Source organism: Falco peregrinus, chromosome 1 (assembly GCF_023634155.1).
Source record: "Falco peregrinus isolate bFalPer1 chromosome 1, bFalPer1.pri, whole genome shotgun sequence".
NCBI classification, from domain to species: Eukaryota; Metazoa; Chordata; class Aves; order Falconiformes; family Falconidae; genus Falco; species Falco peregrinus.
The window spans coordinates 60,678,334-60,702,616 of record NC_073721.1 but is presented as its reverse complement, the minus strand read 5'-3'; the positions used below and the strand labels follow the sequence as shown (position 1 = coordinate 60,702,616).

General features: G+C 42.0%; 1 protein-coding gene across 28 annotated transcripts in view; it reads right to left on the bottom strand.

Moving 5' to 3' along the window:
• MADD (MAP kinase activating death domain) overlaps positions 1-24,283 on the bottom strand; it is a 77,056-nt gene that overhangs the window by 5,571 nt on the left and 47,202 nt on the right. For 20 of the 28 annotated variants that reach the window (XM_055791960.1, XM_055791966.1, XM_055791954.1 and 17 more), the window contains 13 exons: positions 23,934-24,031; positions 23,526-23,609; positions 20,823-20,981; positions 18,999-19,107; positions 18,375-18,437; positions 17,859-17,979; positions 16,550-16,655; positions 13,974-14,084; positions 12,896-13,003; positions 12,648-12,812; positions 11,306-11,378; positions 9,548-9,654; positions 2,930-2,999 (listed from right to left, as the gene is read on the bottom strand). In XM_055791960.1, coding sequence (XP_055647935.1) covers positions 2,930-2,999; positions 9,548-9,654; positions 11,306-11,378; positions 12,648-12,812; positions 12,896-13,003; positions 13,974-14,084; positions 16,550-16,655; positions 17,859-17,979; positions 18,375-18,437; positions 18,999-19,107; positions 20,823-20,981; positions 23,526-23,609; positions 23,934-24,031 — 1,374 coding nt within the window. The remainder of the gene's footprint in view (positions 1-2,929; positions 3,000-9,547; positions 9,655-11,305; positions 11,379-12,647; positions 12,813-12,895; positions 13,004-13,973; positions 14,085-16,549; positions 16,656-17,858; positions 17,980-18,374; positions 18,438-18,998; positions 19,108-20,822; positions 20,982-23,525; positions 23,610-23,933; positions 24,032-24,283) is intronic. The other 8 variants (XM_055792002.1, XM_055792029.1, XM_055792058.1 and 5 more) reach the window with 2 other exon arrangements.

Sequence of the window (24,283 nt, the reverse complement as noted above, 5' to 3'; positions counted from 1 at the left end):
TTTAAGTGCTCCTTCACAGTCCTTCCAATGGGGAAAATTCTCCTGAGAGGACTGAGTTAGGAAAAGTAAAAAAGAGTGGGTTTGGATGTACACTCAGAGAAGTCAGATCACTACTGCTGCAGAATACAAAGAAAAAAGAAGAAAGAAAGAAAAAAACCCAAACCACCCACAAAAAAAGACCCAAGCCTCAAATTAAGAGATTAGCAGAAGCACTCTTCTAACATTAAAAGTTATTCCTGATGCTGTTGAACTAAGTGGATGAAGGGAGTAAATTATTAAGCACCATCCTGCAGCCTTTGGTCCTGTGAATGAAAATATGGCGCTAGCATTGAATGAGTTCAGGGGACATCACTTTACCTGCTGGAGAATGAAGGTTTTCATAGCAGCGGCGGTGAAGGGGCCACAAGAAAGTAAAGCACAAGTACGCAGCAGTAACTCAAATTCCAGAGGGAAGAGCCTTGGGTTTCCTCACTCACTTAAATCTCCACTTCCCTGTGGGCAACAATTCCTGAACTTCTGCTTGCAACCTGCTCTGAAATCACAGCTCCAACTTTCATGCTGCCATCTAAATCCAGCATTAACACAAACAGACCTTTAGTTTCCTGCTGCGGTACCACTAAACTCGGAGCACTCGTGCTTGCCAGTGTCAGATGAATGAATCTGGCACCGAGGTACCTCCCGTCGGAGCGGAGCACGCACGCCGACCACTCTGCCTTTTTAAGAGGAGACAGCACTGCAGTATACTCCTGTACTCCTACTGTGATGAACCTGATTGCAAGGGTCATGATGTGTAACACAGCTAAGTAACTGCATCCTTAAGAAGTCCACACAAGTTTTTGCTGAATGCTGTTAGTTCACCATTACCAAATTAACCTGTTAATTTCTCTTGAACAGAACAGACTGACGTATCTTCTCATCTTTATAACAACTAAAAAAGCAGCTGTGAGGTAGTCTCTCTGCACAAGAAGAAAGGTTAGGTCCCCCGCAACACCTTTCTTCCTTTTTTCTTTCTCTTAATTAGCTAGATGGACAAATTGTAAATCTCATTTGGTACATTTAAATTGGTTCTTGCCTGTGACCTCTATTTTGGGAGAAGAGTACTTTTAATTTAATTAGTTTAATTTCTCAGGTTTTGTTTGTAGTGCCCAAGTCCCAGTTTAGGTTTAATTACTTCTTTAAACTACCCTTTCCTAAGTTCCGTATCACAATTCTAGCTTTTGCAATAGGCCCTTGATTACAAAACTTTTTGTGAAAAAATTTTCTTTTTCTTACAGTTATTACAGTCATTATTTAGGGGCTAAATGCTGTATTACAGTCATAAATAGAGTCTGGCTGGAACTAAGCAAGTCGAACACTGTCTTTCTTCTTGTGCAATATAAACAAACTATTAAAAGAAATACTTTGAATTAAAACCTCTCAAAAATGATCCAAAATTAATTTCTGAGCCAAGTAATTTCTATTAAGTTAAAGATTTCAGAAGCTGAAGCCATTCTTTAAGCTAATTTTATGGCTTCTGAATGCTCATCTTTCTAAAACTCATCAATAATCTTTTACAGTTGTAAACAGTTTCTGTAAGCAGTAGAATGAATCATGCCTATCAGGGTGGAAACATGCTATTAAAGGAATATGCAACCATAGAGTGCAGACAACTTCTGAATATCTAACCTATTACAAATTTTTCAGGGTTTAAATACACTGATCGGACCATGTGAACCATGAACAAGATTTTCAGAAAATGAGAAAAAATTGTTCACAAATTCAAATCCCAAATTTCTGGGAGATTATAAGCAGCAAACTGCAATACTCAGAAAGGCTTTATCATTAAAATACTTTGTAACTTTGTGTCACCCAAAGGAGATGACACGATATTATGGACAAAGACATTAATTTCAGCAAACTCATCTTAAATGTCTTTTATATTCTAAGAGAGAATCCGTCAGCACCAAAGAACAGTGAGAGTCTTGGTAAAGGGAGCTGCTGATTTAGGCTTTGATTAATGGCCCAAGTAGGGATGCTGATCTACTATGGAAAGAACGGTGTAAACTTTATCTTCTTTTAAAATGTTTCATAACTACACTTAAGTCCTAGACAATGTCTCACAGATGGGCAGAAGAATAAACCAATACAGGTTTGGGGACTATTTCAAGAGAAGTATGTGGATCACTCTTCTGGTGGAAGAATAAACCAATACAGGTTTGGGGACTATTTCAAGAGAAGTATGTGGATCACTCTTCTGGAGAGCTGCACCTGAAGTTACTCACTTTTTTCAGACACTAGTTAAGTACAGTGTGACTGACACTTAACACTGAATAGTAACTCATAACGTACCCCAAACCAGCCTGCAGGCAGATTGTATGTAACAGCAATAACTGACCAAAATACCACAAATTCTCTATTCTCCTTAACCTTTACTTCTCCACTCTTTACCAGCCACACTCTGAAACAAAACTACATAAAGTGCAACCTAAAAAAAAGGTCTTCTGCTCCATACAACAAAAAATGAAATTCCACATAGAGCAAAGAGGAAACTTTGCAATTAACAGTAATTCTTTGTAATGAAAGCACAGTTTGTTGAGAAAGATCAACTATAAGTCCTGCTTAAAAAAGTGGTTTCTCAGATTAAAAAGGAACGTACCAAAGAAAACTACACATACCCAAGTTTAACTGTTGGTTTGTTTGCTTCAGGAGACTCGGAACATCTTCTCTGTCTATTATCAGAAAGCACTTAAGCCACAAATCTCAGTATGATGAAAATTAACTTGTGAATTTTTATGTTAAGTCACCCATCTCTCACAGTTCGGCAACTCCTCACACACAATCTACACTTCTCTTCCATCTTTGAAACTGCAGTGCAACTCTGAATCTGAAGACTGGAAATTTGAGTTACTGCCGTGTGAGTACAGACCTAATATCAAAATAATGTAATTACCAAATTCCTCCAGGACAAAGACTCCTCGCACAGTATTGCACTTTTTAATGTGATTCAGCTCTATGAAAACCTACAAAAACAGGAGGAAAAGTAACATAAAATTAGTCAGGCTTGATTTTCTTTTTGTAAACTAAAAACCAAAATTAAACAAAAACATCATTACAGCAGGTACAACCTGAAGTGTTATAGCATACACTACCAGTTCATTTACAGTTTAATATATAAATAAAGGGTGAAATAAATATTCAAAAGACAAACTTGCCACAATGCTAGAAATCAACAAATAACTTAAAAGTGCTAAGAAGCGAAGACAGCAGAAGATGAAGTACCTTCCGCTCCTTGCAGGAGGAGAAAGCATGGAAGAGAAACGAAGGAGTTAGTAACTCTGACATATCCAACATTGCTACCCCTTCAGGCACTCAAATGAGTTATTGCAAAAAGAATACCAACACACCTGAAATACAACAGAAGAGGGGGACAAGAAAAAAGCTGGCTCCCAAATTTGGCACGATTTGTAGCCTCTGATCCATCCCAGTTAGTTTCTGCCCCTCCATGCATCCTCCTCCAGCACAGAGGGCAGGTAAGGGGCACTATACTTCCCACCCTGACAACAATCCTCCTAACCTATGCAGTAGTCAGATTTAATCCAATGAGGAAACACTTCCTTCTTCCTTCTCCCTCACAGCTTTGCTGTTTAAGGTTTTACTGCAGTTTATGACACATGATCTGCATACATACTCTAGGAACTGTCTCCTTTAACAGGCAGTACCAGTTTCCTGCTTTAAGCAGGATGGGAGAGTTTGGACCCTTCTCTGTTGCTTGCTCACTTCACATACGGCTGCTGCCAGCTGAGCAGTCACTTGGAAAACAAACCTGCTTTAAACTGAAGTTTTACATATGTGAACCCCAAAAGGCAAAACAGTTGAACCACAGGAGTAGGTTTTTCAGTCCAGAACCTTGATGCCAAGATTGCATGAATAAACAAGTTCTCCGAGCATGAGTTTGTTCAATATCCAATTTATTTCAAGATACAAACCAATCCCTTCTTGTATGCACATCTCCAAAGGGGTCAGAGTCAGTACACAGACATAAGAAGCTGTAGAATAGAAAGTGCTATAAGGAATCAATTCTATACTCCAGTTTCTAATAAGCTTGCTTTTTCAAGGCAAGAGAAACACTGAGAGTAACATTGCCCTAACATTCAGAGTAAGTTTATGTCCAATAGCTTAGAGAGACCCTTGCAAGACTGTATTGCAATAGTCTGGATGGATACTTTCGGTGCCTGTACACTTACAACACCATGATCTCTGGAACTTTTTAAAAGAAATGTTACTAGAGAAACTGCATTGTCTTGGAAAGAAGGGAAAGGAAAACTCTGCAACCCTCCTGAATCCAATATTGGCAACACCCCTGTAACCAAGATTATATGCTACCCAGGAAAGGCAAAGTCAGTCAACACCGGAACTGTGGCTTTTTTAGGAACCAGGCTTATCTGTATCTGTAGAGATCATCAGTAAATGCACCGTATGTCTGAGAGGTCAGGCTGATTGTCAAGTCAAAGGGGTTTTATTATTATTTTTATTAGCAGAGAACTAACAAACAGACCCAGGATATTTTTTGCTCAGTATAAAAACCTAAACTTCCGCTTACTTGATCAGAAAATCTGAAGCTTGCTTTCTGCTTATATTCAAGCACTCAAGCAAAAGGAGACAATCCCATCTGTTTTGTTTGCCTGGTCTTTCCCATGTTCTAAATCAGTTTAGTTGGTCAAAAACACTATATTTTTTGAGGAGCAGTTACAGAGTAAACAAGTCAATAACAGAACATTTTCTTTATTGCACTTAGTTTCCTTTTTCTATAATATTTTCTGTAGGAAGTTTTTGCTAGTAGTCTAACGTACAAAATTCAGAAACTCAATAGAAAGGCTCAGGCGAAACAAGGGTTGTTTTGTCTGGTAACAGTAAAGCTGCCTGAAGGACTTGAGTGCCCCAGGTGCGCATGATCTGAGCGTTAGAGAGTGCTGCATCACCACAAGAGTCACGAGCAAGATGAGAATTTATCAGGTTTGTCACCATTACAGTAAGTTATCCATTTTCAGAAGACAAGAATTGATGGGCAATTTCTTGCCATATTCTTTAAGGGACAGAGATGCTCTCCTCTCACTCAATCAGAAAACAAGCATAAAGGAAATAACAATTACTTACCCTGGGGAAACTGCGGTTCTTCAAGACAGAGCATTCAGTGTGGATCCTACTGTAGGTGGGCATGTGCCTGCTGCATTTTATTAAACTTCCATCTATTTTTGACACAGATGAATTCATAATAGGGACAGAGTGACTGAGTCCCAATATTGTAACATAATTTGTAGATGTAAACTCAGAATAATCTGCCAATGCCACAGGTACACTGGATTCCTCCCTATTCCAAAGGACTTCTCTGACCTGCTAGGCACAGATAGACTTGAACATTTTTTCTTCTTAAACTTTTGTGTGCTGCTGGCATGGTGAGACAATTTGTGAACACTAAAGACAACTATCATGTGTCAATAACAGGTTGGCCCACCACGCATCAGACATTTCCCGAGGAATTCACAAGACAGTATGAAAGTATACACACTGCAAATCAAGAGCCTTCAAAAAGTTTCAGGAAAGCAAGCACCATTCTAACACTGAAGCAGCATGTTCAGTCTTCTCAGGTAAAGACAGAATAGACTCCATTTATCTTCCCCCCTCTCCCACAACAACAAAAAAAAGGTGGAATCCCCTCTTCTTATGTTCTAAATTAATTATTCCTATGACATCCAACCAAGTAGAGCAACAGAAATCCCTTCTTTCAGTAAGATGCTGGGAAGAGGGCTGGGATCAGGGTCTATATATGGAGTAAGGAAAGGCAGATGAAGAGAAAGCTGTGCCTGGTGAGGTCCCGTAGGCATTTACTGGTTGGTATCCCTATCCAAACTCAACAGAAACAGAAAAAGCCATTTTCAACACAGAGAAATGGCTATAGGAGCCTGGTTTTAATCATGCTCATATACATATTCTGAACAACAGCTGCCCTAGAGAGCAATTCATACAATTTATACAAAAATTGGAAAGCACAATTCATCCAGAATAGCAGACCTCTTATTAACAAAGCAGACTGCTTGATGAGTGTTAGAGTAAGAATGCAAACATCCCTTAGCTCCACAGATTATGACATTGGAGGGGATTTGTTTTTGTATGGTGCAACTAGTAGGAGTACTTTATGTAGCTGCTACAGTTGTCCATTCTATACACATCCTCAAATGGCAGACCTCTGGTATCTGTTTAGACACTTTGTTTTGAGAGGGAAAACAAGGGTATGTCTTAGGTCCGCTAAACCGTACTGAATGCCCTTGCCAGTTGGCAATGTAAACCTAACAGACAAAGAATTAAACATACTGAATAAATTAAGTGTATTTTCCAGAACTGTACTTATTTCAATATCTATCTTCAGTAATCCCAGAATCCCGGAGCAGCGCAGGCGGGCAGCGCCCCCCCGAGCCCCCATCCCCATCCCCCCCCCGCAGGCTGCACAGTGGCCCCGCAGAAGGAGCCTCCCCAGCCGCTCTGGGCAGCCCGGCCCAGCGCCCCGCCACCCGCCAGGGACACACGTTCTCCCTCCTGCTCAGAGGGAACCGGCCGTGTGGCGGTTTGTGCCCGGTGCCCCTCGTCCCACCGCTGGGCACCGCTGGGAAGAGCCTGGCCCCGTCCCCTGGGCACCCGCCCTGGGATACCTGCAGCCATGGGTGACATCCCCTCTCGGCTGCTCCTCTCCAGGCTGAACAGCCCCCGCCCGCTCAGCCCTTCCTCCCCGGGGAGATGCTCCAGCCCCTCACCCCCTTCGCAGCCCCCGCCGGCCCCTCCCCAGCAGCTCCCTGTCCCTCTGGAACTGGGGAGCCCAGCACTGGGCCCAGCGCTCCAGATGCGCCTCCCCAGGGCAGAGCAGAGGGGGAGGACCCCCCCCCTCCACCTGCTGGCCACGCGCCTCCTCGTGCCCCCCGGGGTCCCACTGGCCCCTTGGCCACCCGGGCACACGGCTGGCCCGTGGGCAACCGGCTGCCCCCCAGCACTGGCAGCCCCTCCCCCACAGAGCTGTCCCCCCCCCAGGGCAGGGCCCGGCACTGGCCCCGGCCCTGGCTGAGCTCCATGGGGTCCCCCTGCCCAGCCCCCCAGCCCCGGGGTCCCGCCGAACGGCAGCGCAGCCTCTGGGCTACCGGCCGCTCCCCCCCGTCCTGTACCACCCGCAGCCCTGCTGAGGGGTCTCTGCCCCCTCAACCACGGCGCTGATGGGTAAGGTGAACTGGACCAGACCCAGCACTGACCCGGGGATCACCGCTGGCTACTGGCCTCCAAGGAGACTCTGCCGCGTTGCTCGCAGCCCTCTGAGCTCCTCCACCCAGGCAGTTCTCAACCCACCTCACTGTCCACTCAGCTAACCCGTCCTTCCCATGAGGATGTGACGGGAGACAGTGTCAAAAGCCTTGCTGAGGTCAAGGTAGACAACTTCCACTGCTCTCCCTTCATCTACCCAGCCAGTCACTCCATCACAGAAGGCTATCAGACCATGATTTCCTGGAATGGAAACTCAGCTGGCTACAGCCTCATTAGGTGATGAAGAGGAGGAATAATCTTTCAGGTGGGGGAGACAGCTGGCATACTTCCTGGTTCTGACCTGCACAGGCTGTCTTCCAGAAGAGATGCAGTAATTCTCATTACAGACAGCAAATTAGAACACCATTCTCTGAAGGAAAGCCTGGTAAAGCTGATACTCCAGGAGTGCTGGTGGCAGCACAGGACTCACTATCTGTGGTACGAAATTCAAATGGTAACGGCCCTGACAGTCTGTAACAATGATCAGTACTAGGCTTCTCTAAGGTTTCTTTCAGAATGTCATTCCAGTCTTTCAAGGGGCAGGGGGAAGCAGCTTTGAATTTAAGGCCAAGGGTAAGTTCTAGGATTTGGAAGTTTCCCTTTTGGACAGATGCATGTGTGCTCACTATGTGCTTGACACTGAATGCCTTTCTTTTGTGAAGATGCCTGTTACACTTCAGAAATCATGATGATGATGATGTGGCTGCCATCTTATGTATCTTTCCTCTCTGCAAATGCACATACGCCTGGCTGTTTAAGAAATAAAAGTAATCTCCATAGACTGTTCAAGAGATGAGCAGTTTGAGCTCAACATCATTTTCAGCTTTGGCAGAAGAAAAAGGAGAAGCAAACAGAACATCCCCTGTGGTGGGTCTTTACCTTAGGACAAAGAAATTTCTATTACATCCAGTCTCTAATGATATCAAACTGTTGCTTCAAGACCAGCATTTAATTTTCAAAGGCTTTAGACCTGCCAATTCCAGTAGCTATGAAAATTCATTCTGTACTACCAACGAGTTCCTCTTGCAGTTCTTCCTATTTCAGCATATCCAATAAAAAGTTAAAATCTATAACTAAGTCAGGTAGACTGTTCCATCACAGAGTGGGTTTGAAATAATACAGCAGGTCAGCTGCAGTCCAAGTTCTACTGTAGCAATGCACAGGAAGAAAACTGAAGGAGGTTCCCAACTCCCCACTCCTTTTCCTGGCACATATGAACTCAAAGAGGCACATGGTGCTGCTGTGACCTTGGGAGAAGCATTAAAGATTCTGAGCTTGTGTGTTTGAGATGCACGTGCACTTCCAGTGGGATCTACACTGATGTATCCTCAAAGAAGAACAAAGCTTGTGTGGGGAGAAAAGTCTAGTCAGGAGGAAAGGAAAACACACTCCACTGAGGACTGACAGAAGCTTTTCTTTCTCTCTCTCACACACACACTCTCTCTCCCCTAAAAAGTGATTCTACTGTCTAGCGTAGCATGCATTTAATATCATATGCAAAACAAAAAAACACAAAGCAAAATAAAAACAAGGATCAAAGGAAGCAACAGAAACAACATCCAGAGAAAGGAAGAAATGACAATTCTAGTTGTGTTTCCTCTATACCCACAAGATCTGCTCTTTGGAAAGAAAAAAAGAATCAATAATTTTTTCTTATTTTTGTGAATTACAGCAAGAGCCACTTAGCCATTTTATTTTCATACTAAATTCTACAGGTGATTTCTCAAATTTTAAAGCGTGACAGATTAAAAACGATGCAGAAGGTTGCCCTCTGCACCTGCAATATTCAAACACTTTACCTTTACGGCTGACTGCTTATGCCATTTGATATGTTCACAGTGTCGGGCATTATGGCAGTTTAGATGACTACTGATCACTGGTTCTGTCCCTCAGTATCCTGGCTACCATCGTTTTGTGCTTACACAATTCAGACCACCAGAAACAAGAACTTGAAACCTGTATCAACAATTTTCTTCAGTTGATTACAGTTTTCCTGAGGATATTTATTTTCAGTTTATTTTTACATACATACATATTTATATATATGTGTTTATATTTTTATATGTCTTTTCTTATAGATAGGTGTGTTTGAGTGAATATCCATATGCTTTTTACCCCCCTCAGGCTATCCCTTGTCCTTGTTGATACTCTGGGAAGAGGAAACACATATACAGGCGTGCTGCAAAAAGCTTCATGCTCACAGGCTTCTCATAGATTTCCCTCATACCTGACTGTGCATAAACTTCAGGTTAATTCCTTCCAGTGTGACCTGAAGAAGACCTCCTTCACCAGTTTTCATATCCTGCACAGGGAACTCACCACCCAACTCAGGGCCTGTGATATGTTAATGAAAAAAAATTCAAAGAAACAAACAAAAATATCCGGGGGGGGGGGGGGGGGGGGGGGGGGCAAGAAAAGAAATCCATCAGCCAAGTAATGATATGTGGAAGGGAAATATAAAACAATACAAACATAATTTCCATTTGATGTGTATAGCAAGATGACACTACTAAGAACAGTAGGGGCAGCTCAGCACAGCCCAGTCACTAATGACAGCCGCCTGAGAACCACTAGAGTTTTAAGTATTATAACAAATCTCAGCAATGAAAGTATCAACATGGTTAAAACAATGACAAGTTAATAGAGGGCATTAATAGATGACAATCTAGGCATTTTCATCTAGTTTCTTTTGCATCATTCAGTTTGGCTAGAAAATGTGAAAAATTATCTTTTGTGCAGAACAAATGAACTCTGTAGAATGGCTCTCAAACACATTTTCAATACTACATTATCGCCCAATTCTTAAAGTAGTTTTCAAAGGCACTTTTGCATCCCCTGCCCTCAGTGAATGTCCAGTCCTTCCTCCCTCCTCAAATTAAACTGGACTAATGGTAGGAGGAAGAAAATGGTAGCTTCTTCCAAGCCCCAGCAGCTAGCTGAGGGTTGAACACCTAGGACGCTAGATTTAAACACAAGTGATTTTCTCAGTCATGCTGGTGCCAGTTATGAGTATAAAATGCAGATCTCTTAGATCTGGCATTAAGACACACCTAAAATAGGTCTGTACCTCTGAGCATGGCTCCCAGAGACCTAGCATCCACTTGAAAATAAAGGAATAGTTGCAACAAAAATCAAACGTGAAAACATGAAACCACAGTGATGTTATTCTGAACCTGCAAACAAACTCCAGCACAGGAGAAACAACCACCTCATGAAGGTATATAAAAGCCACCTTCACGTCTGTTACCCAGGTACAGCACCTGCTGCTCTCTGGGGACCTAGAAAAACGGAAAACTGCCTTCCCAAGAACTCAATCTCCTAAAACTGCAAATCCACTTTTCTGGCGGTTTTTGACTCAACAGGAAAAGGAAAAGGGTGTTTGCCAAGGAAAGTTTCACTGGTGTAATTACGCTATCCTGTTCCGGACGCCGATGCAAAGCTAAGAAGCAGGTGTACGTTGGAGAAGGTACACTGATACACGGGACACGGGGGGCATTAACTGCGCCTCTTGGCCTGCACCGGCGGTATCAGACTTGCCCATGAGGAAAGGTTTGTGCGTGGGAAGCCTGCGGAAAGCCGCAGATTCATCACTGTAGATTCACTAACAAACAATCGTATTTATTCGCCTCCATTCTCCACACAAAGTAGTTCTGTGTCTCTGTCAGGACTATAAGGAGTAGCCAGCATGAAGGGAGAGTGAAGCTGAAGGTGCACAGTCTTTTCTAGTTATCATTTTACTGGCAGCTAGTCCTCCTTACATGTAACTCTCCTTTATACAGGTGTTTCCGTTTTGTTTGTATTTAGAGTGAGGTATATGGGGGCAAGCTAATGATAACACTAAGCCTGCTACGTACACACGGCTGTACAAAGCTACCCTAAGATTTCCAAGTAAAAGGAGATTACGTTAAAAGAAGTTATGAATATAAAAAAAAATTGCTGACTGCAGATTAAACAACAAACATATCCAACAAGCAAAATCTTGTACCTGGTTTAATGCTTTGCTGTCTTGCTGCTGCTCGCTCCATACTGTCTTTCACACAGTAGTATAATTCCCGACACTAACATATAAAAGAAGAAGAATGCAACGTTATTTTTCTAAATGACTAATGAAAAGAACAGCAAGATTCTAAGATTCTACAGAAAGAACAAGCCCCGTGTGGTGCATAAAGACAACAAGCCTACAGAAGTTCAACCACAGCTAATTACTAGATGGTATTCATATTTACTTTTCAAGTTGTCAGAGAAACTATTTCATACCATTTCATAGCAGAAGCTAGTGAAGAGTTCATGGCTTGGCACAAGCTCATGAGCAATCTAATCAAGTTTACTCACTTTCCTAGTGTAGAAAAAGCCTCAAAACAGTATCACAATCTCTCTCTTTCAGTTTCCAGCAGTCAATGTTACTGGTCATGCTCTGCTCCTACGTTCTATCTTTTTGTTGTTTCTATCAATTTCCTTATGCCGTATTCTTCTATTCATCTTCCTCCAACTCCCCTCTGTAGTATCAAATAATAGTTAAGCCATAATTCTCAGAGTAAAATGTAAGAAAATTTTCTATCCAAAGCCCAAGATACATGCCATTACTTTTCCAAGTAACTTCTGTAGCACACTGCTTTTGTCTTCCTTCCCTTTGTATTCACACCCACGTTACAAAGTCCTGGTCTACATAAAATGAATTTTTTGAAGCAGAAATCTCATCCCTTTATACATCTCAAAGATAATAACCTTACAATATATTACTTGCATTTACAAACCTTTACCTTTTGTCTACTGGTCATTGTGTAGGAGTTACTGGAGTTTTCCTAGTAGGTTTAAGCTATTTCTTTATATTTGCTATTAATATTAGTGGAGAATGTAGGTATATGTGAAATAAAAGTCAAACACGGGCCCATGGAGAAAAGTTTTTATCAATTTTGTCAGTTTGGGTTTGGCATTAAAAAAATGACAATTAACTCAATTACTACGACATTGTTTTATTTAGCTTTTTCCCCATGAATCTACCACCATATTTTTTCTACCTTTACAAGCCTGCAAGCTCACTCAATATTTAGTAATACCAATGCTTTCCTTCTTCTCACCAAAAAACCCAAGTAAAAGCTACACATGTAATTTCTTAAATTACATCCTGCTGTACTGCTGTCTTCAAGTAAGTGACAAGGCATAATGTCACTGTCAGATGTCTGTGCTGTTAAACAGCCACTGCCATTCAGTAACCACTGCTGGAGAGAGGTGGCTATTTTTTGATGGAACATGGAATATCACACCAAGGGTTTGTTTGTTCTATGCAGTTTTCCCGCAGTATTGTGTGTATTCAACGTGCTGCGTACCTTCTTGGTGTAGAACTTGTTCAGTTGTGTCTCCTGACCGTTCCTCCGCCAGAGGCACAGCACTTTTGTTTTGGGACAGTAAGTCATGTTGATGAGTTTCTCATACCACCACCGCTCATACACAGTTCCAATGTTGCTTCTCAGCACAATGCAATCATCACATACCTGGGGGTGCGAAATACTGCATAAGATTTCTAATATTATTTATCGAATGCTACTAACTGCATTAATATTATTCTTCGCTCTACCTCCATGAAAAATATGTCTCCTGTTGTGTCTGTCCCAGCATGTACTACAAAAGTCTGCTTCTTGATGTGGCGGCTGCCACTGGGTCTTACAGGGAGCTCCCGTCCATTCTAGGAAAAAAACCCATAATCATTAATGAACTTTGAAATCAGTTTCTCCTGACCTGTTGAAAAAAAAGTCCATTAGGTGACACTAGAAGCATTTGCAACAAATAAAAGAAAAAAATTTTAACACAGCTGATCAGAAGCAATTTTAAACAAAGTCTTAAGCAAGACACTCTAGTAAGTTTAGTTTCAACATGTGTGACAAGTTTAGTTTCAACATGCGCGACTAGGAGAGCTACCACAGCGTACAACATTGACGCTGGTACCACACTCAGTATGGGACAGCGAAGTGTCTGCGTTCTGGCAGCACTGCAGTAAAAACCTGGTCTGCTTTTTCCCAGTTAACTGTAAGGTAATTTTGTGTCCTTTCTGCGCATAAAACTAAGTTCCAAATGTAAAAATGCTTTGAAAAATTAGCTTTCAAAGGGCCTAACTTGCATCCCCCCCTGGTGACGGCTGTGCCAAAAGCTGGCTAGTTTTATTAACTTAAGCGTTAGCCTATATTCTTAGTGAGCATTACAGGCTGCAAGGTTTATATTCTGCTTGGCAGCTGATAGAACTGGTTTTGTATAGAAACTTGCTGCAAGTCTTATAATGACCTAAACCTGATAAAATACTAAACACTTGTTACAGTTGTAGTAAGAATAAAGGTTCCCACCCACAAAGGCGATATTAAAAATCCAGCAGGGTTACTGGATTAAAAATACAGCAGGTTAACAGAGAACTGTGTTACTGAAGTGTCTTGTTTACACATATATGTATTACACTTCTAATTGATAACTGTATAACATGACAATATTATGAACAGGGTCATACAGTCACAGGCTTTATTCTATACATGTGAAGGCAGTATTTAATAATTCAATTTAATTATTTTTAAATTAGTGTTGCAGGGCATTTATAGAAGAATTTTCAGATAAGTATTTTCCTCCACTGTAGCTCCCACAGATACATCACTCATCACTGTTTTACTTACCAGATTAGCAAGTTTGTCTAGAATATCATTTATTTGCTGGCTGTGCACCAATCCAATATGTGATTTTCCCATTAGACGACGCACCTTTTTCCTGATATCATTCTTATTCACCTAGAAGGCAGATATAAAGACAGTTACTCTTCTCTATTCACAGGCAGCAGCTCCTATCTCCCAGCATCAACATCATCTTGGTTTCCGTTGCTCAGACAGCAAAACAACCGATCTCCAGCTCAGCCATGCTGGGGCCTCTTTAGCCCAGCACCAGCGGTACAAGCAGAAGTTGCACGTACACCACTTCTCCCAGCTACTGGGCAAGGGATACTGGGCACAACAGATTTCCTGCCTACTCTTGCACAAGAGCAGCAATTCCACTACCCTCCACTTCCAAATCCTGACATCAGAAGCCTCAGTTCTCCATGTTGACATGTATGTGATGAGTCTCATCTGCCAGCGTAGCTTCTCCACCTCTTCCTCTGCAAAGAGCTGACTTAGTCAGCTGTGGAGCCCTCAACACAAGAAATATTAACACAAAGGCATGGTATCTTTGAGAATTCTCACTCTTTCACAGTCCGTTTCCTGGTCACTGGGCCAGGGCTCTAACAAACATTTCCAGATAGTCCTCCAACAGCAGCAGGTTGCTCCTGAAGACAAGCTGCAGGGAAGATCAGAAGCAAAAACATTTCTGCCTCAGGTGCCGTTTCAAAAGGCTATTATGAATTCCAGCCACTGACACTAAAGGCTTCAAGACAGCACGCTCACCCCTGGGCACTGACTCCAAGCTAGACTGGATATTCTTTTTAATTATACTGTGATTATGACCTTAATGCTGCGGAGCATACAAACCAAACTCAACCTTGCTTCCTTCCTTTGGCAAGAATTCTCCGCGCTTAAACAAAAGCGTTGTATTTTTCAATAATAATTTAGGTAAAAACTACCAGGCTCTGCTATCCCAAAACAAGAAAATAAATTAAAATACCAAGATGTTGGGTTTAAAGCATTATGTTTCCCTTGTTAGTTCCAGGGAATTCACCTCTCCAGTAACACAAAACCTTCCAAATTTGCAGTTTCTACTAGAAGCTGTCCTAAGATGAGATATCTTGGTACAGTCTTTAGTCTCTTAAAGCCTTCACTCTAACTGCTTGAAAAAAATCCTACATACAAATAACACATAACAAATTCTAGATCCACCATCTTTCATCCCAAAACTGATAATCGGGGGGGGGGAAAAGTAACCACAATAACAACAAAAAACACAACCCTTGACAACCCTTCTTTTGCTCAGTTCTTCATCCCATCCTCACTCCTGAGCATCTCTGAAGATGCACTGAAAGAAACAATACTTTCCATCACAACTCTCAGATTTCCTGTATTCCCTTCTCTTCTATAATCGATAGGCCAGAGTGATATAATTTTCAAAGGCATAATATCCTGCTCGCCACCTTATCCCTTTCCCCCAGGAAACTGCTCTCTTGGGGATCTGATTATTTTCACATCAAAAGACACTCTTACCCTCTGGGACTAACTCTATCAACATCTCTCAGGAGACAGCCTTTTGAAACCAGTATTATTTGCTCTCCTCTTTTGCATCCGTTGATGAAAGTAGCTGCACTGGTTATTATTAATTCTACTTTAAGTGTTGCAGCAATGCAAGACATAATGGCCAAATCCCTCAGTCTTCTCCTGAAATAAACTAATTCCAAATATACTCAAATCCCATCTTAAAACTTACCTTCACATTCCATTTATGTCAGAAAAAATGAGCACCTTCATTCTCTCTCCCCATTCCCCTGACTCCCTCCAACCCATAAACAATTACTACTTCTTCCAGCTGTTGGGTATCACACATTTGTCATCTATGGGATTGTCTCTCACCTCCTCACTCAAACACTGGAAGTTATGGAACTAGCACCTGTGTACGGCTGTTCTCACTGTCAGGCTGTTTCACTGGACAGCACAGTGCATCAAAACTGTTACAGGTAAAACCATGCACCTAAGCTGGTTCTAACCATGACAAAAATTTTTAAAGACTGATTTTCCAGTGACTTTGAAGGAGGATTTGGACTATCTGAGAAATTATTCAGACTAGAAGATATTGCTGGTATCTACCTGCAGCATTAAGGTGCATACAGCCAGCCCACTGAATGAGATAGAAAGGGTTGCTCACTAGTAACAGCAGATTTCATGTAAAGGTATTGATAGGCATATTCACAATCTGCCCACATTTGGAATTTTCAGTTGTGAGGAAATCATATTAGAAGATGCTCTCTACTGAATTTACAACACATAGTCTTAAAAATAAGAATGTCCTCTAAAGTTACAAGCAGAAACAGTAAATTTCTGTTTTAAATGGCAATGTATATGCATGCCCAGGGCATAGAACTGTGTAAACTCGCACAATGTATCTCAAAGAATCTCCAGGTACTGAAGCAATTTTTTCATTAAGATTAGGAGATGTTTTATAACATTTTTTTATACTTCACTGTTCTGAGCGCTGTGAACAGAGATGTATGGTTTCAAGAAAACCCCACAAAATATACTGCTTAAATCTGAGCAGTGATCTATTAAAAAGAAGTCACCTTTATCATAAGCATGTAAGCAATCATATTATGCAGCAGCGTAGCCAACAAGCGGTCCTCATCATCCTCCAAACGCTTTCGATCATGTTCTCCCAAGGAAAGATACCTGCAAGAAGAGCTAGAACTGAAGCAGACTCACAGGCATACTTTGTCCAATTCATTACAGCACTGACAGAGGTCAGAGCACCATTTGTAAAGCATATGGCAGATAAAACCTCCAAAAACACTAAGCCCAATGGGCATTTTCCAGTGAAACACTGTGATCACTAATTAAACATGCCCATTAATTATTAACTAGTCGAAGTAAATAAGATCTGGGCACAGGAAAGTTCTCAGTGGATTGCTGGGCTTATGCATTTCCTCTTTTCTGCAGCTGCAGCTCCCCGCCAGCTGCCACTGCCAGCGGAGAAAGGCAGCACTCAGTGCCAGAGCTACCTGCCTTCAGAGCTTAAATGCAGCTCCAAGGCAGAAGTAAGCTGATGAAGGAAGTACACAGGCACTCTCTTCTTCAGTACAGTAGATAATTTGTGGAAAAAGAAACAGTTTTTAAAGTAGCACCCCACAAACTAGTTCTTCTTTTGGCTACCAGATCCCACGTCACATGATAGCACGCACGTAGGTGGTGGGCAGAGCAGAGAATGATCAGATGTTAATGGAGCTGACAGAGAATAAAGAAAAAAGCAAAAAGCAAGCAGGTAGTGAAGGCTGACATCTTAGAAGTAGTCTAGCTTTACACAACAACACAGGTGTTTCTAGAGAGTGGTTGCCTCATGGGTTTTTATTTGTTTCTTTTAACTACAAAGTGTAAAGCAAAAATACCTGTAAGTGACATTGCATTTTGAGAAGGCTCAAAATGCAGTTTCTGAGGACATGTAATTCTTTCACTTCACGTCAACACACTGATATCTTCCTTTATTCCAGAATATAATCATCTTTCCACAGAAATCGCTTGCTTTACTACTGATCTAGTCCATTCCATCTATTCATACTGTGATTAAGCTTACATAATCTGGAATCTGTATTTTTACATACATCAAACAAACTCTGGAAACATCTGGATACATAAATCATACAAACTCTGGAAACATCCCCTGTCCACAAGACTTAAAGCAATGTATGCTGCACTGAAGACAGTATTTCGGTATCAGGAGATGCAGGCCAGCACAGAAGAACACTTTGGAATAGTCAGCTATAGCAACAAGGTTTACAAAGTGACAACAGCATGTTCAGCAGAGGTTTTTTTTATTCTTTTTTACTATTTCAGCCCCAAGTGAAACAATGAGGAAGGAGGTCTGGTAAAGAACTTTACCTGTCAATCATCTCCTGAGGTCCCTGGTCCATCCCCATTCCTTCTCGCTCTAGCATCACAGCATCCAAAAAAGCATCCTCCCAGAACTGCATCTGGTCCCACAAAGTCGAACGCTCTTTGCCTATGCAATGTATACAAAAATTGAGCATTTATTCCATTTACTCAAGCCAAATGCTTTGATTAATCCCTGTTCCTTCCCACTCCTTGAAAATGCCATAAGCCAACACACAATTCATCCATATATTAAGGAAAAAAAATAAACTGTTACTTTTAAACCACAAGCAGTATCAACAAAAACAACTGAGCAAAAGTGTAAAAGAGAAGACAAGACATAGCTCTCACACTAATTCACAGCATAATCTTTTCAAACACTTACACAAAAGTACCTCTCATCTCTATTCTTTAAGGAATATATCTTCTTCCACAGACTCTTAACACTGCCCAAGAGACAGGAATCTCTCACACAAACACAGATCATGGCAAACACACAGAGAAATGGAAAGATAAGATTATTACTCATAGAGAAGGTTTCCATTGCAGCATCCTCTAACTGGTCCCAGACAGATCCTTTATCCCTACCTGCACCATTCCCAGCAGGTAGAAACGACAAATGGAAAGGATGAAAAACACAGGAAGAGAGAGCTCTTGATTAACAGCAAGTCCAGATGAAATACATTTCAAAAAAGCCAATATACTCCTAATTCAAGGACACACTCAAAGGCCATGAGTATACTGAGTTTAGTAGCACGCTACTCAATGACTTAAGCTGAAGGATCTTTTTTTCAGTATCAGCGATACATTTTAGCCTTCCATGCACAGCTAAGTTCCTTCTCTCCCTTTTCCAATGGTTTAAAGAACTCATATTCAAGAACGTCAAGAGACTTGGACAAACTACATTTTACGTAAACTATACCACTCACACCCCCTCTCTTCTTACTCTTATTTAACCCTCCCAGCAAATTTTTGGCTTTAGTCTGAATGACCTGATGCACCTTCCTATTCTACCAGTATGGACGACATGAAGTGGTTAACATAGTCTTTGGGAATGTAAAAATTCCCAGAGATGTCTGTCTGCCCCAGAGATGACTCCACCTGAACTTGAGTCTAAAAGATCCCCTCCCCGCAAAAAAAATAGTTTACCTAAAAGTCCTTCATAGAGATAGACACGTTGGTTCCCATCCTCTGGACCTCTCCCTGGAGTACTGCCTTTGCTGTCCTTCACACTCTGCTTCAGGTTGTGAGACTTCGCCTGAAAATAACACAAGAGATGTCAGACAATTGCCTTCTGCGCCCTGCGGGGCTACTTCTTGCAGTCCACTGTTGTGCTTAACAGATGCAGATTGCAAGCTGTACCTCATAGAGCTTCTCCCACAGCTGCTCATAAAACAAATAAATTACTCTGTTCAAAGAGCAAGGTGATACACTTAGAAGCCCAGAGTCAAAGGAAAAACTAAGAGACAGATAGAGAAATCAAATCACAGAGGAAGCAAAATGCTTCCCTGAAGGAAAACAGGCAAAATGAAAAATGCAAATCCCGGATTAAAGGGAAGCACAGTTACACCTCTTCCGTCATCCTCCATGTTTCATGCTGATGCAGTTTGCCCAAATTCTAACAGTAAATCTTTCCCACTGTTTAGGAAATAGCTGAATAACAGTGTCATTGTACAGACTGTGAAGCACAGAGGAAGAAATACGCAGCCTTCTCAGGACTACACAGAAAATGAATGTTCACAAGCAGGATAAGATTACCTGAGCTCTATCACCCATTCAGATTTTACAGGTTTGTCTTTCATTTACCATTCGTAAATGTATGACATTACACAAATGATTACATATCATTGGCTCTAAGAACTGTGTGCTGGGACTATCAGCCAGCAGGAACTGTTACAACAAAGCTGGCCCATCTATTTCTCTACCACCAGGCAAACTATGGCGCGATACTTGACGTTTGTCGTACACCATGTACACCCATCGTCTTTGTTCTAGCTCTGTTGCAAGGGTTCTCAGATTTCCATTTAGTTTCATTAATTGAGTAGAAAACCACAAAACCCTAAAGTTTAAAAAAAAAATAGTCTAACTCTTCAGTAACTGAGAAGACACCCTCTTGCAGCTAAATAGGTGGACATGGTTACATCATTTTCATGCTTTCAGAAGAAATCTGCAATGGAGCACAATGATTTTGTTTGTTGCTTAAAATTAGAAGTCCTGTAAAGGCTTTTATGATCTTATAAGAATTATAAAATAATGCACAGTGAGACCAATCTTAAGACATTGCAAGTTGTTTTCATATTTGTCTGACAGCTTGATTTAGCCGAATTGAGTACACAATTATTTTCTTGGTAAGATGGACATTAGAGGCTACACCCAATAATCAAGGACTTTAAAAACCAAAATGAACAAGAAGTGCTCCCAGATCATTTGAATTTTGCTGCATACAGATCCCTCAACTAGAAAAATGTATTTTAAAATTATCATTACACTTCAAACAGAATTAATGTTTTAAAGAAACAGAACAGCTGTGAAACCTTCAGTGGGTCATCCCTTTCCTGTATCAAACAGCTGCTCCTAAGAGAGAGTCTGTTCCTCTTAGGAAGGGTAAACGACGCCCATCGATGTTGTTTTGGTCTGAGGGGCAATTAAATGCCCATTTGGTTGGGAGAAAAAATGAATGAGGGAATGAAACATTGTCAGAGCCTGTAACATGGTGTGAGATGTAAATCTACTGTTCTTAAAGAACCATATATTACACAGGAAATGAAGAAATGTACGTGGATCCATACAAAATTACAATATTAAAATATTAAAGAAGTCACTGCTGTATAACCCTTAGAACAGATTCAGAGATCATTTTCCATACATGCACACACATTGAAATGATTACTGTACAAGATTTAGTTTCAAAAAAAAAAAAAAAAAAAAAAAAGAAAAGAAAAATAAAAAAAGGGAAGTCTGCAATGCCCTTACAAAGATAGAGCTAGTAGCAGAGTTTGTCTCAATTTCACTGTCTGACACAGTGCCTCTGGATCCTGCCAGATTGCCACCATTCTCCACACTCGGGCCATCACCAGCGTTGCTACTCAAGTCACTGTCTGCTCCTAATGTCTCTCCGGAACTGTTACTAACCTGTGGAGAAAAACAGTTACCTTCAACAGACAAAGAGAGAAAAGTTGTAAAACGTTTCTTCTTAAGGCACAAAACAAGCATCAGTACAACTAAAGGCCACATTTGCCTTTTCCCCTTCAGTAACATTACCTTTTCACTGAATCCTACTCTGCAGGAAAAGATGAAGAGAGACTCAAAAAGCCCTTCCGCGAGACCACAGGCCTGTTCAATTTGAAAGGGATCTGTTAAGATCATCTACAGATGAGCCCCCCTGCTCAAGCAGGGTCAGCTAGAGTACGTTGGTGAGGACCATGTCGAGCAAAGCAGAATCACCTCCCTCAACCTTCCTAATGCAGCCCAGAACAGCGCTGGCCTTTCTGCCCCAAGGGCTCACTGCTGCCTCACGGTCACCTTGTTGTCCAGCAGGATCCCAAGGTCCTTCCCAGCAAAGCTGCTTTCCAGCCAGTCACCCCCAGTGCGTATTGGTGGCTGGGGTTATTCTTCCCCAGATGCTGGACTTGGCGCTTTCCCCTTGTTGAACTTCATGGATTCCTCCCTGTCCTCCAGCCTGCTGAGGCCCCTCTGAATGCTGGCACAAGCACCTAGTGTGTCAGTCACCTCTCCCAGCTTTGTAACACCTGCAAACTTGCTCTGTACTGTCACCCAGGTCACCAGTGAAGCTGCAGAACAGCACTGGCCCCAGTACTGAGCCCAGGGGTACACCACTAGTGACTTGTCTCCAGCTGGACTTTGGGCCACTGACCACAAGCCTCTGAGCCCAGTCGCTGAGCCAGTTTTCAGCCCACCTCCCTGTCCACTTACCTAACCCATACTCTTGTCAGCTCACCATTGCTACAGTTGACAATTTTGACAGTGTCAAAAGCTTTGCAGAAGCTGAAGTAAACAACTGCTGCTCTCCCCTCATCCTCCACGCTAGCCACCTCACGGCAGAAGGCTACCCGGTTGGTTAAGCCAGCCTGCCCTTTGTACATCTACGGTGACCAGTTCCAACCACCTTCTTGTACTGCATGTGTTTGGAAACATTTTCCAGAAAGACTTTTTCCACGACCTTTCCCAAGGACTGAGGTGAGGCTAGGTGCCCAGATGTTTCTTGTTGTCCTCCATGAAAATAAGAGTGGTATTTGCTGTCTTCCAGTCTTCAGGAACCTCTTCTAATCACCATGACTGTTCAGAGACAATCGAGAGTGGCCTCGCAATGGCACCAGCCAGCTCTCTCAGTGCTTGTGGCTGCAGCCCCTCAGAAACCACAGATTTATGTATATCCAGTTTGTTGAAGCACTCCCTAGCCTGGTCATCCTCCACCAAGGCAAGCCTTTCTCATTGCAGACTTCTCCTCCGGTCTCAGGGGGCTGGGATTCCTGAAGGCTGGTTTTACTGGGAAAGACTAAAGGCAAAGAATGCCCCAAGTACCTCAGTCTTTTCCATCTCTCACCAGCTCCCCTGCCCCATTCAGCAGCAGGCCCACGTCTTCCCCAGTCCTTTCTCTTGCTGCTTATGTACTTGTAGAATCCTTTCCTGTTTCCAATCACATTCCATGCCAGATTCAGCTCCAGGTCCATATTGGCTTTCCTAACCCTATCCCTGCAGGATGAGACAGCAAATGTATACTCTCCTGGGTCACCTGCCCCTGCCTTCCACCTCTCGTATACTTCCTTTCCATTCCATGTCTGATTTCAGTTAGGAGCTCTTTGGCCATCCATACAGGCCTCCTGCTGCCTTTGCCTGGTTACCTACTTGTCAGGATGGACCTTTCCTGAGCTTGGAGAAGGACATACTTGGACATCAACAGCTCTTCTAGACTTCTCTTCTGTCTGGAGCAGTATCCCATAGAATACAATTTCTGCGTCCATTAGAGAAAGACAATCAGACTATTTTTCTTGTTACAGGCTGGGAAAAGATCATGGAAAGCCAGATATTCACAGGAATGCAGCAGTGTAGAGAGAAGAAAAACTAACAACAGCAGTAAGTAAAGTTCCTTGGGTTTTATCCCTGGAACATGCTATATCAGGTAACATGTGGTAGGGAGAAGACTCACTTTTTACTCAGTGCATTCCTGTAACCTTTTCCCTCTAGGCCCTATAGTTGATTGGAAAGCAAGCGGATGTATTTTGATATGATTCAAGTGCTTTAAGGTAATACATCAGAAAGTTTATTCTTGTTTTTAATGCATCAAACAATCTACCCGTTTTGTTCTCAGGTCACATTTTTAAACTTCTATCCTTTATAGATGGTTTATACCCAACTAAGGCATATTTATAAAATTATTGCAAACCACCAGTTCCATAAATACACCAATACATAGGAATACGTAACAGCAACAAGCACCATATATGAAGGATGCAATCTGCTAATGAAGCGCTGTGTACGTCCTGTCAGGCACACACGCTTGCCACCCACTCAGAGGCTCTGGAGAGAGCACTCAGACATAGGTTATGCATGTGTGACAGTATGCAGCTATACCACACAAAATGCAGGCATGAAATGCCCTCCCCCACTTCAGCAAGCAGCGGATCACGTGAAGATTGCACTTTGGGCATATCCTACCACTGTGCTAACTTCAGAATCCTGGCTGGTACTTCGGACCATAACCGCCGGTCCTCCAGTGGGAACAGAGTCGAAATCGCTCTTCTGCAATCAAAACATGAAAAGGACAGGAAGAAAAGTCACATTAGTTTTTATCATAGGGAGAGAACATCACTTCCCAATGCTTTGGGGTCTTGAATGACACGCCTTACACTTCCTTGGTTTATTTAGACAGCCAAATAGAAACTACTGCCTGCATGTCACAAAAGATCACAGGGTCTTACAATTGACAAGTTCACAACATTTGGTCCCTTACAGAATAAGCCTTTCAATAATGCTCAAACCCTAGAAATCTTCCCACAATCAAGTAGCGAATAGAAGAATCCTCTCTCTCACCACATAAATAAAGCAAGCATAGAAGCCACTGACCTGAGAACCTGAGGCCAAACTGAGGCCACTGTCTGCACTGATCTGGGATTTCTTCTCATCCGTTTCTCCCAAATCAAAGTGTTTCACACCTTCTGGCCCTGAACAAAGGAAGAAGTAAATCATTACTGCACCAAGAACAAACAGTATGGCAGAAAGCAGATGACAGACTTGAAAGCAGGAACAGTACCAAGAAAACAAATTTGCTTTCTCATTCCTTTGATTTTATTTTTTTTTATTCCTTGGTACTGTAAACAACAAGGCCAGCAGGACACATCTGCCATTCTTCAAACATTACTGTGAATTTCAAATACTCCAAAGGCATAGTCCAGGAATGACTATCACTAAACAGT